This window comes from Daktulosphaira vitifoliae, unplaced genomic scaffold, assembly GCF_025091365.1.
Source record: "Daktulosphaira vitifoliae isolate Bord-2020 unplaced genomic scaffold, ASM2509136v1 Scaffold_1, whole genome shotgun sequence".
Classification (NCBI taxonomy): Eukaryota; Metazoa; Arthropoda; class Insecta; order Hemiptera; family Phylloxeridae; genus Daktulosphaira; species Daktulosphaira vitifoliae.
The window spans coordinates 41,994,250-42,014,536 of record NW_026099572.1 but is presented as its reverse complement, the minus strand read 5'-3'; the positions used below and the strand labels follow the sequence as shown (position 1 = coordinate 42,014,536).

The 20,287-nt window shown below is 25.9% G+C and overlaps 2 protein-coding genes across 4 annotated transcripts in view; one reads left to right on the top strand and one right to left on the bottom strand.

Moving 5' to 3' along the window:
* Positions 1-1,008: 1,008 nt before the first annotated feature.
* Positions 1,009-12,368, bottom strand: LOC126902952 (nose resistant to fluoxetine protein 6-like). Its single transcript, XM_050680765.1, has 15 exons — positions 11,514-12,368; positions 4,635-4,807; positions 3,945-4,123; positions 3,683-3,858; positions 3,568-3,615; positions 3,295-3,462; positions 3,143-3,236; positions 2,944-3,072; positions 2,713-2,878; positions 2,574-2,653; positions 2,062-2,157; positions 1,863-1,992; positions 1,511-1,685; positions 1,308-1,450; positions 1,009-1,206 (listed from the first exon to the last, which is right to left on the bottom strand). The coding sequence occupies exons 1-15, from the start codon at positions 12,205-12,207 to the stop codon at positions 1,084-1,086; spliced, it is 2,574 nt and encodes an 857-aa protein (XP_050536722.1). The 5' UTR covers positions 12,208-12,368; the 3' UTR covers positions 1,009-1,083.
* Positions 12,369-16,237: 3,869 nt separating this feature from the next.
* The window catches only part of LOC126902940 (uncharacterized), a 5,254-nt gene continuing 1,204 nt past the window's right edge, over positions 16,238-20,287 (top strand). Inside the window, exons 1-7 of one of the 3 annotated variants that reach the window (XM_050680733.1) lie at positions 16,367-16,479; positions 16,636-16,695; positions 16,759-16,979; positions 17,045-17,109; positions 18,466-18,606; positions 19,271-19,435; positions 19,536-19,739. In XM_050680733.1, the coding sequence (XP_050536690.1) occupies positions 16,796-16,979; positions 17,045-17,109; positions 18,466-18,606; positions 19,271-19,435; positions 19,536-19,739 (759 nt within the window). In that variant the 5' untranslated portion in view covers positions 16,367-16,479; positions 16,636-16,695; positions 16,759-16,795. Of the gene's footprint in view, positions 16,480-16,635; positions 16,696-16,758; positions 16,980-17,044; positions 17,110-18,465; positions 18,607-19,270; positions 19,436-19,535; positions 19,740-20,287 lie in introns of all 3 variants that reach the window. The other 2 variants (XM_050680752.1, XM_050680742.1) reach the window with 2 other exon arrangements.

The following is a 20,287-nucleotide window of genomic DNA, read 5'->3' as shown; positions in this document are numbered from 1 at the left end:
TTTTTATAAAATATGCACCTCTGAAAGTTAAATACACCACATTAGATCAGAGGCGTCATTTCAGTTTTTATCTTGGGTGTGCGAGATTTCAAGTAGACCATTTTGAAATTTCATTAGGCCATATAAAAATGGACATACCTACTTAAGTAAATTATTCTTCTTTTAATTTTTCCATAGATTATAAATCGCAATCAACATAAGTAGTAAATATAAATTATAATAATACTTACTATTTTTATATTATATAATATAATATAACGTAGTTCGGGTCGTAGCAATTGTTGAATTGTATATTTATCAGTTAATTACCGTTATCAATTATTGCCGTTAACTGCGCGTCAAAAAAGTCGTAATAAAAATAGTTACAAACATCAATGGTTCAGTATGATAAAGTTACTGTTTACTTAATTAATTGATAACAGAATATTTGTTTATTGACCCATGTAACCATGATAATACAGTGTTTTTGAAATTTGAATTGATGTATAAAAAATTGATGCATTTTTTTTACAGGCCAATTGAAACTGTTTTTAAAGTAAGAGTGTAATCGCACACCCTGACCCTCCCCCCAAATGACCCAAATCACTCTGTATTAGGTACCTATGAAAATATTAGTTTGTTTTTTCAAAATTCAACAATTTGCGAGGCTTTGTGTCAGGAAAGAGGGGGTGAAGTTTAATAGATTCCGCTTGTAAAAATGATTACATGATAAGATACAATTTATTTTCATTTGGAGGAAGTAGTAAAATTTTTTTTTTTGGTATATACCCCCCTAAAAATTTCTATCTATACTACTACTATTTGCGATCGAAACACACGAAATAAAATACAAGCTTAAGTAATATTTATTTAAACAATTATATGATATAAATAACTCAATTGTACTATTTTAATTATATTTATACAATATAAATACAAGGATTGCATGCTCGTGTGAGTGATGCGGGCCGATTTATTACAAATCCTTTGTACACAAACATTAAATAAATAAATTTTATCACTAAAAAAAGTTTTAAATAATTCGGTGGCTTATCACTTGAACTTCTAATTCGATGAAACAAATTGAACTTAAAATTAACACAGTCAGTTATTTCGTTTTGTAGGTGATACAAGTTTCAGTAAAGACACAAAAGGTGCTTCGAAGGCAATCGATAGTAAAAATGCAAAAAAGTAGGAAACAACTAACTGTCCCAAAAACATGAGAGTCTGAAATAATGATTAATTGATAAAAATTGAATTTTGATTAATATGCGAAACTAAATATACAAGTAATATTATATTAATAAAAATAGATGATCTATTCTTACCACAGATTCTATTGTCAGATGGAATGGACTGTCACGTTTCATAATTGCGTATCTGATAACTATTGGATGTACTAAATATGCACAATATGTTGTACGACTGAATGGTATTAATACACTACACGATAGCAATTTATTCACATATCCTAAATAAAAAAAAATATATTTATGTATTTAGATTCTTTTAAAAAAAAAGTGATATCTACCTCCATTTCCAGTAGCACAAGCAACAACTACCCAAGCCAAACATAGTGCCCAGAGAGTGTGACTTAACGAAGAATACATTGCAGCTATAATTGGATGCAATTCAACTTGATGAAGGCCAAATATCAGACTAGCGAGAGTGGCCAAAGATACTGCCCAACCCATACATATTGTTAGCTGTAAAAAATAGCAAAATCATATATTTTTTATTGTAATCATGAATTTATATGCAATTACTCATGTAATATGACTATACTACAGCAGTGTCGTGTTAACAGAGATTAATGGAGAAAGTAGAATTTAACATTACTCTAAATAATATTAGAAATATTTTTAATGCGTTTAGTAACTTACAGAATTCATTTTTATTTTGCATTCAGTTTTAAACAATATCCATCCAATAGCCATACCGACAAAGTAAGGGCTTAATCTAGTCCATGGTTTGTCGTAGATCTTATCGAATAAAGCTAATGGATCATCAATACTAAAAAAATAGGAATATTTTATTATAGTTTTATTAAGTTTAGCAAAATATTACTCTTCAAATACTGACTTGGGCATGTGTTTATTGGTGTACGCAATGTAACCTGTGGTGAACCATGAAGCAACTGTGCATAGAACAAGAGTGAAGGCTGCAAAATTAAAATACCTAGAAAAAATCAAAAATAAATTAATAATTTTTGTAAAAATCCAACTAAAACTGAAGACTAATACAAGGCAGTTCTAATTTTCTTTTAAAATCAGGCTTTGACAAGATTTTATTTATGAAAAAATTACAGAATGTTTGACTGAAAAAGAATATTTCAACAATCTGTATAAAAAAAAAACATTTTGTAATTATACTATTCGGTAAGTTCCTATAAAAATCTCTAGTTTTTTTTTTTTGAGAAGTTTTAAAAAATACAACTCTCGTTAATATATTGACGTCTTCAAATATTAATGCTCATTTTAATTATAATAATTAAAAATTTAAAAACGATGACTGTACTACTTCCTTATTTGTTCATTGCTTAAAACTTCAAATTGAACTTTTTCATTAATGTATAAAAATTATCATTAACATACCGTGCCGATAATATTAGTAGTATTACTCCAAGTATGTAAAACTGCGTGTCATCAGCTAAGTACCAACTCCAAAGCATGCACTAGACAGGAAATTTATATTTAATTGGTTAAAATAACATTTTTTTCTTTTTATACAAACCATATCTTGAACTGGATAAAGAGTATTGATGTACAACAAATTTCTCCACCAATATTTAGGACAATTTATGTGATCATCTGTTGGAGGATCAAACACAGAATTATAATGGAACCATTTCATTGTTAATTGAACTACTCCCAATGCAAAAAAATATGGAGCAGTAAGTCTGCAAATGTAAACGCTAATTGTTAAAGTCCCAAATTAACATTATTTAAAGAATTTAAAACAGACCTGCAGAATCGATACACCAACAACCCAATGAACTCTATGAAGTTAGATAGATAACCAGTAGCTTTGGTCAATTTGTTAACGTCAACTTTAGCCGTTGTACGAAAGTATAAAAATGATACTAAAAGTCCACTTTAGGAAAATAACAATTATAAAATTACTACTTGATTAAAAACAAAACACAGGGTAAGTAAGTAAGTACCTTATGAAAAAAAAAGTGTCAACTGAAAATGTTGCTTTATTGATTAGTTGAAAAAGTAATTCACGTTCGACTACAGTACGAAATGCCATATTGTCTGAAAGTATGTAAAATTAATAGAGACTATACATTTTAGGTATATTTTGTTTTAATACCTGAATATTTAAATGACACTATGCAAACGTGACCTAAAACAATCCAAAACATGCTTAAAGATCTTATACCATGTACTGTGGATATAGTATCTTCACCAATTGTTTTGTCACATATTTGTTTAAGATTTCTACGAATAGAAAAAGACAAAAGCATATCTACAATTGAACCTAACAATGTCATAATAAAATTGTGTTATTATTTTCTTAAAAAATGAATTGTTAAAACAATTTAAATTGTTTTCCCAATAATATTTCGTAATAACCTGTACTCACATGTTCCTGGTATACTCTCTGAGGCTACTTCAATGTTTTGGCCGGGAACTGTAATGAAGAACGATTTAGGTACAAAGAAAATTTGATATATAATATTATAATTGAGAAAATTTACCGGGATCAATATCTATTTTAGAATGTTCAGATAGTGGTTGGAGTTTTTTGTGATTAACTGTAAAATTGTAATTATCAAACATAAATCCATTAACTTTTTTGCATACATTATTTTCCAAATAATAGTCTAAGCTTGTGCCTAATGCCAGAAGTATAACAGTTAAGCCAGATATAATGCTAGAATAAAATTATATTAATTGTGAAAACGTTCTAATAACAATATTCTCTGAAGATGATTTACATTTAATTAATAGATTACTTACACGAGTAACCAGAATGTCCTATCTTTATAAATATCATAATATTCACGTGGAGATTTGACTTTAGAAACATTCGCATTTCGCTCAGGTATGTCATGTTGAAGAGAATGACTGACTAATTTGTTAACATCGGTAGCAGTACAAGCATAGGGTAAACATAAGCCTATATGTTGATATCGTTCCTAGATTAAGAGCTTATTTTAGAAAATAATTTTTAGATTTACTTTTTATTCTTTATTTTTACAAATGTAAATATGAAGTATTTTATTCAATTCAACATTTGATGTTTAATTATAATTTGATAGATGCCCAAATAATTTGTTAAAAACAAAACATCACGTTGGATATTTTTGTTAATAAATAATAAAATAAGTAAATAAATGGGCACAGTAATTATTATTGTGTCATGTATGATTTATTTTTCATATTTAGTTTAATAGCAAACGATTAGCATTCGTAATTTTCTGATATATTAATTAATTTAAGAAGGCGGAAGTGATTAAGAAGCGTTGCAGTTCTAAATGAAAATTAGAAAGTACCTAAACGATCATTTGATGTAATTATTTATTGGTAATTTTCAGTACATATATTCATTTTTAATAGCAATTAAAAAAAAATTAATTGCTGTTTAATTTTTATCGTGTAACTTAAATAAATAAAATCGCTGTATTTTAGAATTTATAGTATAATTACTGTAACATTAATTGGAGATTTGAGTGCAATGTATGTGCGAACAACATTAAAACCAATTTTAAATGGTAAGTCTTTATCGTAATGAGATATTTCAGAACATAAGCTTTTTGATCCCAGCCAAAATGTATTTCCCCAAAAGTACCCGCCTCCATAATGTCCACTTGCATCAGCCACTAAAATAATAAAAAATAACACCTGTTAGTCATTATGTTTAAATATATGACAGTGAGAAAATGTATCAAAAAAATAAACAAAATCCTTATATTAGATATCTATTGTTAGCTTAACCTAACTTATTAGTTAAGATTTACTTTTTTATGGATAATTAGTTTTTCACAAACAGCCGGAAACTATTGTATAATTAATAACAATGTAATTGTAAACTATTTTAAATACCAAGTTTATTGCAAGAAATAAATATTCCTAAGGGTAGATTTTAGGAATAACTTTTAAAAGTTAAACGGGAACATATTATTATTATTTACTATTAAATGGAGAATAGTCTAAATAAAACGTTAACAGATCGATTACTAATTGTGTGTAATTACTTTTTGAGTTATTATAATTTTTAGTTGATGAGCGGGATGTGCAACGTAGAAGAATTTTTAACTGTGCGTTTTGGTAAAAGTAGAGTTTTGCTAACCACTACCCTACTTCTTACCTTTTCTAAATTTTCAAATGGTAATATATCAAAAAGTAATAATACAAAACTGGTTGTACACCACTCTAAATTTTATTTCATTTTCCATTTAATCGTAAAAATATTTTAATATGTTCCCATTTTACTTTCCTAAAATCTTCCTCTAGAAATGATTTTTACTTACAATATATTTGATATGTACAATGGCTTTAAAAATGAAGTAACTTTTTTTCAGTCTATACATTATTATGAAAAACAAATCATTATTTAATTAAAAAATGAGGGTAGCATACTTAATAAATCACACTGTATATAACACATGGTCTAAATGTAAAATTTCTATAAAACTTAGACAAGTCAATTATGATACATAACAGTATTTCTTAACTTTCTTATAAATGGTTATTCCTAATTGGACTTTCAAATTTTAATGACCTCTTCAATAGACGTAGTTCAATATAAACCAAATTTTGATGATCTTTAATAATTAATTAACATTGGCTGAAAAACACTAATATAATATTATCAAGATTAGTAGTTATAATTATTCTATAATATCCAATGACGAAAATGCAGGTAGGTGTTCACTATAGGATATATTTACATAGTTATATCATCTAAATAATAATGTGAACTGAAAATATTCCTATTATGAGTTGTATCGTACAAATAATAAAATCATTAATTTTTGTTATTAGATTTTATAACCATCCACTCTCACAAATTTTTATTTACCCTTTAATAAAAATAATTTAATTTATTCTTAGTAACTCAAGTAAAAAGATGTATTGAATGATTTAAAAATGAAAAACATACTTCAATGTCATGGCAAAATTGATAATAGCGAACATTGTCTTTCCGTTTACGAACTCCATCACTTGGGTTTTTAGAAAACAATTATGCGTCAGACAATCATAATAATAGCTGAGTAATACGATAACTTACAGTAAACAGATTCACAAATGATACTTAAAGTGTTTATAAATCACATCATGTCATGTCATGTAAGCAAATATCATGATGGTAAAAATTTGGCGTTACCAGAGGCTGTTTCGATGATGTTTCATTTCAAAAGTTATAACGTAGATTGAGTTCAACAATGAATCAATTAGTTATTTGTTTCTTAAAGCGTTTTGTTGAACTGAGTTTCTTAAGAAACTCAGTTCAAAAGAATATGCAACATCAAGTATTACGAAAGATAAAAAAGTGATTGTTATGAATGTTGTTTTAATTAAATTCTTGGTTTTCAGGGATATAACTGTCTCTGATAATTATTACAATGTACAAAATCAACATGAGTAGCATTCATCTGTATTTGTAAATCTAATTAATGCTTTCTCTATTTTATTTACAGGTAGAGAATTTATGACAATTCATTAATGATGATTTAATCATATTGTTCGATGGAGATAAATTAGTTTTACTTCTCTTCGTAAGCTCACCGTGTTGCTATAACACTGTAATTAATTATTTCACATTGACGTGTTCATAATTTTGAAATATCTCAGCGTGTGTACTTACATCATTTTCGCTTAATTTTAATACTTGGCATGCATATTTCATCGACCGTTATAAAAGGTATAATAGTTCTATTTTAAGTAATCTATACTATTAATTTTATCTTAATTTTAAACTGTTCAATTTTCTAAAATTTAGTTTTTAATATTACCACTTAATTAATTTTTTTTTTTAATTAGACAACATTTTGTTTTTATTTACATGTATTCACAACAACAAAATATATACAGAAATTCATTTGTTTCTCATCAGTCGGGTCAGATTAAAACCAATTGAACGGCACTGGCGTACTCAAGGGGAGGTTTTGGGGGTTGAAACCCCTCCCAAAATTTATCATCTAATCGATAATTTTGGACGATAAACAATAAGTAATAACAATAAAAAAGATCATATCATACTATAAATATTTCCACAATAAAGTAATCGAAAACAGGAATTTTTGTGAGCGAATAATATGGGCAGTGTCACATCTAATTTTCTTTAAATTTCAAACCCTCCCCTTAAATTAAATTTCTGTGTAACTGTTGAACGGTACAGTCATATAATGTCATCTAGGAGAATAAATTAAAAGTTAACGTTGAAGTCACGTCTTCCGTGAGATCTATTATTGAATGACAAAAACTTGTAAAATTACAAAAAAATTTAAATTATGTATTATGTATGTTTGTGCGTGTTTTTTATAACAATATATTTTACAATAAATAATTAATAAAATCGTGATATTTAATGTGATTATACTATCACTGAAAAAAAATCGTATTTATTAAAAATATTTTGTTTAATTATAAATTAAAAAAAAACCCCTATATTTTACCTTTATATAATTACTGTTAGATATAATAACCAACCAGTAATAACAATTGATTATTATAATTATTAAAATAATAAACGAAGGGTTGCCAGGAAAACTAACATTATATTATAGAGAAATATTTTAAAAATAATTTCATATTTAAAATATTAAAAATAAAAAACTTCAAATCACTAAATATTTAAATATGTTAATAGAATATTTAATCAAAATGTGTGCGTTAGTATAAACATTTTCTGAGTGATATTTTTAAGCAAACTCATTCAAATGTGAATCAATTTTTTTTACATATACAAACCATTACAGCATTATAAATCGAATTCCTTCTAGGATTTGGATTTAAGTTATAAAAATTAGGAATTATAAGTTCTATTGAATTGACGGTTAAATTTTGTGAATTATTTTATTGATAATAACGTTATTTAAATTTGAATTGAATAGAACGAATTAACGTGTTTTTAAAACTGTAATAGTAAACTTCCATATAACACGCTTTATAATGTTTTTTAATTCGATTCGGCCTACGCGATTTAAAGCGTGAGAGCTCCTAATGTATTGTGCAATTATAGACACTCGCAATTATAGACTGTTTTTTTTAATGCTATTTGATTAGATCATAAACTGAATGCCTTGATTTTTGTTTATAAACCAAAGAACTTGAATATTATACTTTTAGCTGAACAAAAATGACCATAACCTTGAGTTTGTACATCATTAAATGATGTAGCCTGAATGTAAAATCTGGGCAAAGTGACAAAATATTTTTTTTTAATAAACAACAAAAACTACCTCACTAGGTACGTAGCCCACCATTTTAGCAATAAACAGGATTACTTTTTTCGTCACTTAGCCCTGATCTTACATATAGACTACATTTGAAAAATTACTCATGATTGAATGACACATATGTTCCATTAGTGTTAGATTTATAGTATTTGTTGAAATAGTACTATTAAGGCCATATCTGAGGAGGGATGTCTAAGAGGTCTGAATTTCGCACAAATATTTTTAAAATAAATATATATAAACCTAACGCTTTATATATTTACAAAAGTTTGATCCTTCCAGAAAATTTTTTTTTGATATAGCTCTGAGTGATATTTTCAATTTTTGCTTACTTTTGACAATTGGCGATATCTATCTTTTCGTAGTGCGGAATATTTATAATTTAGAAATGTACAGCAAAGTCCTAATTAGCTATTTATTAATTTATTAATCTGTTAGCTTCTTTGAATTTTAATTAGATAATAAATTTTAGATATCTTTTCTACTTGTTACCTTTATGACATGCTTTGTCAAAAGATTTAAAATATTAGGGAAACTCTTCAATAGTTGTTTTTACATAAAATTCGTATAAAATGTACTTAAAAAAAAAAAATAGTGCTTTTTTTTTATTCTCCTCTTTTTATATTTTTGTAACATTTTAAATGCAGTAACAATATTAATATATCAAAGTTTAGACAGACTTATGTAATAAGTAACTTTTAAGCTATCGGTAGAGCCTTATATTTTTAGCACAATCAATAAGGTAAGAAAGTTTAAGGTCAATTTTAATTGCTTTTATGATACATTGACGTCGTATCACAATACATTTGTTTACTCATGTATTCCGTCCATGTTTTCTTCTGGATTTTTTATACTGTCAATTTGAATTGCTATAACTATCATCTATGAATATTTTTTTGACTTTTGTTATCACTCACTTTCACCATAAAATAATTACACCATTGCGCAATTGAAATTCGAATATTTTTAAATTGAGATAAAATTAATGAGTTGAACGTACAAGTATCAATTATTACAGTAAGCTATATGTATTTAGCAGCAAATATACGTCTGTATTTCTATACTTAAAAACTAGATAATAACATGTTGTATAAACTTTTTTGGGATTAAAAATTTACTAAGATGTTTCAATTTTTTGAATATTAATATTTTATCAAATTTTAAAATAACTCTTTATTAATAAAGGATTCAAAATTACTTTACCAAATTAACTTATGTATTTATAAAAGTATCAGAAATTTCATCCAACTCAGAAACCGTTTTCTTATGTATATGTATCAATTCTGCAATATGTACATAGTATTTTTTAATAAAAAAATGCAATAATAAAAAATTACCATTGGGATTCAAAATTCGATTCGCGTAAATTACTTAGTAGGTGTTGTGGTAACACAGATAATTTGAAACGGGTTGCTTTTCTTAATTTGCTACACTTTCGATTTTGAAGTGGTATACGTTGAAAAAATGCACTTGTTCCCATACGTTTTTGATAAAATTTCCAGATTATAGCTTTTTTTCAAAAATTGTTTAAATAAGTTAACGATACTGCTGATTTCAAAACTAAGCTGTACTTATTTTCATATTAATATTCTTCTGTTGATCTTATAGGTTTTAAAACTATTCGCTTTTTGATTATCTAATATGACCCGTTTCCTATAATTCTTTATGGTAACAGTTATTTATTACATATTATCTCTTTGAGTAGACCAGACAATAACATAACAATCGTTGGCCTAAATAGTAATGTATTACGTCGTATAAAGTAAAAATTACTATTCAATTGCTATCTATTGTTAATAAGCGTTTTTCTAAAGAAAAGGGTAATGCACGTTTTCTTTTATGAAAACGAAATTCGGTCGAAATTTCCTTAAGAGTTATTTTTATTGGAATGTTTACTTTTTTCATTTACTATTGAGTACACTCAATAGAATAAAATAAAAAATACATATTGCACTCATTTAACTTACACATGTATGAACCATTACAGCTTTGTTAAATTGATTTATTCTAACTAAAGAACATTTTAATGATTTAATCAGTAATTATTAAAGGTGTAAAATTTAATTTTTATAATTTATATTTATGATTGTAATATAAGAGTTAGGATCAGAGAAGAGTAATAAAACTATGTAATTGCCTAAAATTCACGCTTTAAAAAAGTAAAGAGATGAAAAGCAAAAAAATAAAGTTTATCTTTACTAAAAAAAAAAAAAAATTAAAAGAGCCTAACGCTTACGAGACTTTTTTATAAAATAATTATCCTTAAACTAACATAACTATGTTAAGAAAGTAATTACCTTAATATTTTTTTGTAAGCTTAACTTAAAGATGACATTTTTAGTTCCTATTTGTATTAATTTTATAGTTCGTAGTTTTAAAATGATAATAAAAATACTAATTGAAAACTAAAAAGTAATAAAAATATTTAACTCAAAAAGCTACAAAAATGACTAAAAAATTGCAATTATGTATTTTGGGAACAATGCTATCATTATAAACGCATAACACATACTCGTAGATTTTATTTTATTTAAACAAAAAATATGCCTACACACAAGCTCAAATTTATTTATCGATAAAAAAAAATAATGTTTACAAAATCGATATAAATAACATGTTACGTTATTTATTTTAGAGTAGAATAGGCCTCGGGAGTTGAGATATGTCATACTTTTGAGATAAGGATATGTATGACGTTTTAGTTTCATTGGTTATTACATCATGAGGGGTACTCTTTTATAGAATTTTTTGATGTAATTGTATTAGCATTTATTAAATCATAAAGGCTAGTCACTTACGTACTTAAATTATGTTAAACCCACTTACTTTATTTCTAACAATATGAGAAAACTTCTTAAAATGTATACCAAAAAAATATATATATACATAGAGTATTCAACAAGTTTAGAATTATCCAATTTTTAAAAGTGTAGAATTTAATTCATATTCCTACCCTTTTATTGGTAATGCTTAATTATAAATTAAACTGATTGAACTCTCTGTATTTATTTTATGTAGAATAAAAAATGTACTTGAAATTATTTAAAATAGTAGGTTTTAAATATTTCCAGCCAACTTAAATATAAGAGGTTACTTTGATCTAAATATGATTATAAACGCTTACTTTTATAGGCCCACATCTTGCCTGTTCTTAGCGCAGTTTGAAACAGTTCCATATGTATGGCACAGTCTTCTGATAAATTTAAAGTCGTAACGGACTCGTATGGTTCCCAAAACTGAAAAAGTGCTTCAGGTCGTGTTACATTTGAAACTGACCATCCCTTGCGATAGCTCGACGATTTGACGTACTCTGGAAACTTAACTATCTTTTGCACTACAGGATTACTACCAGCAGTTACACTGTCTCTGGTACTAACTGTTGTGTTCCTAACTCGATCATGTTCTGAAGATTTTTTATCATCTGACCCGCTTAAAGGTATCACGGCGGCATTATTCTCAATTAATTCGTTTGGTATTTGACCAACTAATGCTCCCGACACTTCATCTTGACCGCCATGTTCTGAATCCTCAAATACTATCGTTTCCTCTAAGTCTTCGTACAAGTCTTTTAAACTACTCTCGTTTACATCCTCGTTATTTCCATCGTCCGCCGCGCTCGTTTCCCCTGAATCTACCGATCTCTCTGAGGAATTTGGGCTAATGGTTATGCTGGCTGATGTACCTGTTGTTGTTGGTGTGTCTAATGAAGAGTTTTTGAGCAGTGGAGACAAGACAGTTGCGGTTGCCGAGTCGAAAACGTTACTGGAAGAATGTATCGCTAAAATCAACACGGTCAACCGCAAAAATATCATATTCATTTTTTATATCGTCTGCGAAATTTATTTCCGGTGCGTACGTTTGAGTAATTGGAAGGACACGGCAAAAACTTGAAGCTTTAAGTCCGCATATTGAGCTGATAAAACTATTCAGTATGGCTCCCACGAATGGACTAAAAACGTGTTTATACTATTTTCGGTTCATTTTGGAATCTCTACCGGTGCTCTAGAGAGAGGTGGTATACATGATGTGGTAGTGGCCAACGAAGAGAATTGCTTTTAATCAGCCGTTCCATCGCGACATTACCATTGCGATCGGTTACACAATCACCAAAATCACCGACACATTTTGAATAATCAATTATTATTTATCTTTTGTTTTCATTACAGTTCAATTCAAATAATAGCACCTTTCATTTAAATTTATCATTATTATCATATGTACCTATCGTACTTATAGCCCCTCAAAAATATAACTCAAATTCAAATGCTTTTTTTTCTTTATACAATGTATACTTCCTAAATTTTATGTTGTAGCTACGCAAGCCTGGATTATGACATTATGAGGTCCTAAATTCAAAATTTAAATGTGGTTCTGTACCATAAATGCTTCTTTTTTTACTTTTACGGTTTACTAAAGACCGTTATGGTCTCTTTCTAAAAGAAAGTTTTTTAACCTTAAATACTATGGAACTGATAGTTAGTCCGTCGCCGTATAATGACTCCAATTAATAAACTCATTTCAGGCTCAGCATACGGAATAGCCCAGGACCGAATCTCGAATTCGTAACAGTACGTCTCAGGCACTGTCGCGTTACTGATTTAGTGACACCGTCATCATAAGATAATATATTTTATGTTATGCTTAAAAAAAGAAATCTAAAGCTTCTTATCCCCATTCATTTTAGTCTAAGCAACTTTTAGGACAGCTATGTCTCTATTTTTCTTTGCGAGAAAAATAATACAGGCAAAGGTATTTTTAGAGGAGAAAGGTTATAATTTTATTTACTTATTTCTGGTTAAAAAATATTAATATTCAAAACTATGTTCCAAAAGGTCATTCAGGTATTCTTTAATATATTTGTTTAATGAAGCCATAATAAAATTTGAATACAATACAAAAAAATGATTACAGTTTATAGAATTTTATAATGAAAAAAATGTCCACATGAAAAATTCAATATTAAATTAATTACATTAAGTCATTTAATAATTTTAAAAGAGATAAATTGGCTAAAAATATTTATTGGACATATTTCCTTTTTAAAGGCTAATAATAGGGATAAAAACAACATGACCCGCACTTTACCTCCAGTCTACAATTAAAAATGTGTATAACTTTCGAAATACTGGTTCAAAAGTTGTTTTCGACCAGTAATATTTGTAGATGAATAATTTTCTATTAAATAAACTAGTTAAATATGTATGTTGCTATTTAAAAAAATCAAGTTGATGTCTTAAGGGATAATACATAGACTTCAAAATATTTAATCATTAATAAATCGAGAAATAAATAACACTAAACAAAATAAATTTTTTTTTCTTCAAAATTAATTGTTATTTTAGGAGAAATTTAGTGATTAATTATAAATAAATCACTCTGTATTTCCTGCTATTTATTTCTCAAATAATATTTTGACTTATATCAATTGTCCACGAAAAAAAATCTTAGTGGTTAATATAAAAAATGGATTTTTAAAAAGAATTATTACAATAATCTAAATATTTGTTTACATTAATAATAAAAAATTTTCATTTGATTATCCTGTTTAATGTAATTGAAGTTATGTATTACAAGGTCAAATTAGTGTACTTGCGATTAAAAATAAGCGAATGTTTCCCATTGATTTGCTTAATGCTAAAAAGAAAGCGCTTGTTACAATATGGAACTAATAGATGTAACGGAAAAAATATATATATATATATATCAAGCGTATTAAAATGTGATTAAGAATTATTTTGATATTTTCGCATAACCTTCTAGTAAGGATAAGTCATTCGTCACACGCCATACATTTTTTCATATAATTTATAATTTCTCTAACAATAATTTACAATTATGAAAACAATCATATTGTTATTAGTATCTTGAGAAATTATTCTAAGTTGAGGTATATTGGATATTCTAAAATAATTATACGGCGAATTTGTTTCACAATTATTAGTAATAGTTAAATTGTAGGAAAAACATTTTTCAAAAATTACTTTATAAATTCAGCTCTATTTATTTATTTATCAAGTAAAACAGGTGTAAGCTCAAATAAAACAGTTTTATATTTAATGTAACAAATTAATGGGATATATAATATACAACTTAGTTAAAAACTAAAAGAGAAATGTAATATTTACAAGATGTATGACAAATGAATGATGTTTATAAAAAGAGTGATGAGTTTTCATTAGACATTCATATTAATCAAAAGATGGGAGGATTTCACAAATTGATTAACGCAAAGAAAACCGATAAGATTTTCTGGTATTTTTCAAAAGGATCTGGTATTTTTTATAGTAACACGGAAAAGAACTTTAGATAATAAGGTAAGATAATCAATTTTGCCCTATAAAAGATTAGTAATGAAAGATCAATTAAAATGTAAACGACTACCTGCCAAGCTGTATAAGGGAACGGATAGGGAAATAATCATGTGAAGTATGTGGAACATTCAGGAAAAAAGAGGCTGATCGAAAAAGTATGGGTTGATTTTTTTCCAATAAAATAACATTCGTCGTAGTTGTTGGGTTCCACAGCAAACTACCATACGTCAAAATAGAACGCACTAGTGAAGAATAGACGTTTTTAATTTAAATTCACTATATATACGAGAAGCCTAATGTTCTAGGTGTTTCACTGAAAATAATTTCGATATGTTGCCTAGGACAAAGAGAAGGAGTAAACCAGAACCCAATATCACAGACAGAAGAAGTGGATAAGAGAAGAACACTTGATATTGTGTAATTGAAATTAGTAATATCAAAGAGGCAGAAAAAGGTAAACTGTTTGCATTTAGTGAAGTTTAGACTAAGTCTTAATGTACTCTCCAAGCAACAATGCCATCAAGGTATTTTTGGAGGAGTAAACAGTCATCGTGATCATGAACATATTATTTAGTTACAATAAAATTAATAGTTAAAAAAATAGTTGTTAAATATTATAAAGTTTATTTTAAATGTCGTTATTTTTTTATGATTTTCAGTATAAATTCCATTAAAGTTATAAATAGTTATATGAAAAATAACCAGCTCAATATCGAACCGGTTATTTTAACATAGGGAGTAAGATGACGAATTCAGTATTTTTCAAAATCAATCTTATATAGTAACACATCCTAGTTAGCATAAAAGCTTCTTACGGTATACTTAGTTACTCACTAGTACTAACGAGTATAAATAGATCAATAGTCAATGATTGTAGTCGGTCGACAGTTTTTTTTTCATATATAAACGGTCTAATCGAATATTAAAAAGTCAGTCAGTCAAATGAATTTGGTTGTTCCCTTAAAAAATAACTAAATAAAACACAGAAAAATAAAATTTCTTTTTTTTAAATAGGTTTTTAGTCGATTTACACAATTTAACGAAGGATAAATTTAAACTTTACCACTATTAAATGCATATTTAGAATGCGCGGAAGATTAATTATGAAGTATTATTTCCTTCTGTCACTTTGCCATTTCTAAAATAACATTATCTTCTTTTTAACAGAGATTCTGCAGAAATCGAATGTTTCTTCATACAATGCGAGTTTTTAATCTATATTTTAGAATAATTTGTTATTTGTTAAGTGAACCTATTTTGTACATGAGTCACATTGAAATTTTAATCAGCCGCCCTAAAGATAAAAATATGAATGGTATAATGAAAAAATTGTTTACTGACTAAATAATTGTTTTCAAATTCTGTTACATTTTAATAATTTATACTTTTAATCTCATAAATTGAAAAATTATATAAAATTACTAGATAATTTCACATGGGGGTATGGGATAGTTTTCACTACCTTTCCTAGAATTGCCTTAGAAGTAAATGTTTGTATCATAGAAATGAATTATTAAATTTATTTACGATTAACTCCAAAGTTAGAAAATTGATGGCGTTTCTACACTGCTCAAAGCCTTATCTCATGTTATCATATAATAAAAACCGTTTTTATCTTATTTACCCGCTAATATTCTAAATACAAGAGATTGTAAGTACTTAGATGATTTGTTATTCTTAAATTGAATAATGTTTTTTTAATTTATTAATTACTACACTTTTTAAAACTTGAAATTTTCAAATTAATATTATTAAATTTTAGTTGTTATAAATTTTTATGTGAGTTCAATTTATTATATAAAACATTTTTATATTAGTTTTATTTTTAATATCAAAGTATAAATGAAATTAAATAACATTAAGAAATTCGTAAAATGTATTGTAAATTAAATAATTTATTTTTTTAATTTTAATATAATTGAAATTTTTTTTAAGATGTCAATGAATAATTATTTTTTAATATTCCACAATTAGTTAGAACTCTGGCCTTTTGGGGTGATATATTTGTAAAAAAATTTAAATAATATATTATCTTGATTTGTTATAAATATTTTATAGAAAACTATTGCTACTACTATTTTATTGTCGTTAAATTATGGAACAATTTTTAAATTTGGTGCGTAAGCATTTTACTCGAATTGATATGTGTGACATGGATGATAAAACACTGGAAGAAATGTTTTTTCAAAATGGACCTAGTCGAGATGAGTGTATTAAATTCTTAGTATATGAACATTTATTAGATATTGATATTGAATCTGATACAAAATCAGAACATGGTAACATTTTTTTATAATAATATGATTTTATTTAGTTCTTATTAACAATAATTTTTTTTTTCAAGATTTATGTAAAATATTTGTAGAATTTGGATTGTTGGATAATGAAACTGCAAAACTTTTTTTAAATGTAAGTATTTAATAAAAATGTTGGTAATTTTGTAGTATTTTAATTTAATGTCTTGTATAAACACTTACTGTAGTTGATTTTAGCTTTGAGGCGAAGCTGAAAATTATACCTACAAATAATTTATTAATTTAATACATTTTACATTAATTATTTCAAGCCCTTTAATACGGTAGTCATAAAATATTTCTTTTATCTTTCAAGTTGATATCCATAGGTATATGCAGAGATTTAAGTTGGAGATATCAAAAATTTGGACCAACTCACACCCTTTCTTAACATTAGAAATGTTATGGTTAATATAACGGACTTGCAAGAGGTTTATTCTTAAAAATATTATATAATCGACTGAATAATTTTATATAGTTAAATGTGATAGTTAATTTTTCTTTGTATTTACCTGTTTTTTCTATTGACTTAGTATTATAAACGGACCAATTTAGGACAATAATAGCACACTAAGTTGCACCTATACATAGCATATGTTGATAACCATATTATTACAAAAAATGTAATTTATTAATTAAAATCGTAAAATGTATCATTGATGTGTTATAATGAAAGGCAGTGTATGGAAGAATAAATAGTAATTTTACAAGCCTATTGAATTATTTTCAAATAATTGAAAATTAAACATTTTTTTTTTTCAATGTGTGTTTATCAATGTTTTATTTAAAAGCGTTTAAAAATTTTTAGTTTAAAAGTTAATATGTTGGCAAACTAAAAATATCTCTAAAATTAGGTTTTTTTAAATAGTTTTTTATGATAATAATGTGAAATCACAATTAATAATATTTGAGCATTTCAAATAGTTTTTTTTGACAGTAGTTTAATATATTTTATAAAATAAATAATACAAAGTTATTACATTTTGTTTCAACTTTAATTGATAACAATTAAAAAACAAGATATTTTGTTCACCAAGTTATTGGTCAACAAAATGACCATATTTTTAGTCCACTAAATTAATGCTCACATAGGGTGGTGAAAGGTGTAAAATAATCTTCTATATATATTATTTTTTTATAATTTTCTTTTATTCTTTTAATTGGTTCAAATTTATAATATTTAAACAGTTAAAATACAAAATATTTATTATATATTATAAATTTTTATTTTTTTTTTGTAATCTAATAGGTTGTATTTTAAAAGAAACATTTTTTTTTCTATAATAATATTTATAAGTTTATCCTATATTTAAATTTACTATTACAATTTTGTATTATCTGATGAAGTTATTACAGTTATAATAACATAAATTTATGAGTTTTTAAAAATAAAAAAGTTTAAAAATACTAAAATTATTATAATTGTTGTAATAATAAATAACATTATGATAAATTTATTATTTATTATTAGGGTAACATGAATATAAATCAACAACTCAATTGTTGGAAAAGAATTTTACCCGCTTTTAAGTCTGCTGTATTAGTTTCAACTCCATGGCCTGATTATGACACAATGATAAATCATACCTATCAAAAATTAGAGTCATTACGAGTAAGTTAATTTTTAGGCTAGACTATATTTGATCAAAACTTGAAATTATATATTCACCAAAGTATGAAAAAATTTGTTTCTAGTTTCCATTAATTTATAAAATACATAGATATGGTTAATTTCAAAAACTAAAATTGTGTAGTTATTTTGCATCTAGCTCAGTCATGAGCGCCTTTATTTGTCGAGCGATATATATATATATATACATATAATTTAACATATGATACAGAATTTCTAGGAAATTTTTATAAGTTAATATTTTGTGCAAAAGTACTATAATTAATTCTCTCTTGTGGGCAGGTAAAGGGTCAAATTTTCAAAAAATTTAATACAAATAAAATACCTGAGGTATTTATATAAAAAAAATTATTTTGACTTATTCATTTTTCAAAAAGTTATTAATCCATTGGATCAAAGGATATGTAATATCTTTTGATATTTTATAAATTTTATGATGTCAAAACATATTGTGACATCATGTATGATATTCATAATATTTTATATTTGAATGATATCCTTTCTAGATTTTGAGATAATGTAAATAATGTAATAGTAGTATTTTCTTTATAACTGTTTAATTGATATTGGTATTATATAAATATGAGTGAAGTGTTTGATGCTTCTTTTATTAATTGACCTATAATCATTATAAGTAATTTTTTAGTCAATTGCAAAAAAAACACTTCTTCCTCCAGAATTGGTGCCCAAGCTGAAAAATCAAGAACAAAAGGAAGAAAGTAATGTTAATTTTGATGTAATTTTATCAAAGGTTCAAAACATGTTAAAAAAACCTACAAGTTGCTTGAGTGTCCAAAATGAGAATGATAATGTAAGCTAATATAGAAAAAATATTTGATGTAATTTACATTAATTATATGTATATTATTATTTTATTATGTTAAATTTATAAGAACACAATTTTTTCTTAGGATAATAATACAGATAACAAATTAGATTTGCAATCTATACATGATGAAATTGCTAAGTATAAAAAAATATCTGAAAATAATCCAGTTATTTTTCCAAATGTTTCCACGAGAAAGATTACTGTTGAAGAGTTTATTGAAAGTATTAATAATCAAAGTATAATTAGCAGTGATGTCATAGAATCTAAATTTAATGATATTTGCAGAGTAAGAGTAATATTAATTATTAACTAATATTATTAAATTATTTTTAGTTAATGACACTGTAAACATCAAAATTGTCCAATAACATCTGATAGCAATTTTGGGATGTAAAATCTGGGCTGAATTCAAGAAAGGAATAAGATCAAAATGCCTAAAGTAAAACAGTTTTTGAGTAAATGTAAAATTAGGTTATTCAAGTGTCACAAAAAGTCGATATAGCTTAAACATTTGAATTTTGTTCATTTACTATTTGTGAATTTACTACCAACTTAAAACAACTATTTTTTAAAATTTAAGCATCATTATAAGAATGAACATGTTGTATTGAAAATTCTGTATATTTTTTATATATTTTATTTTTCTAAAAAAAGAATATTTTTATATTTTTTAATCAATATTAAAGAAATAGCGTTTTTTTAACTACGGCAGCCGTTTACATGCAGAAGATAAAGTGTCGGGACAAATTTTTTTTTTTCATTTTATAGTACATAAAATAAGCTTTAATTTGATATATGTTTAAAGGACGCAGTATTTCCGGAACATTTTCAAAA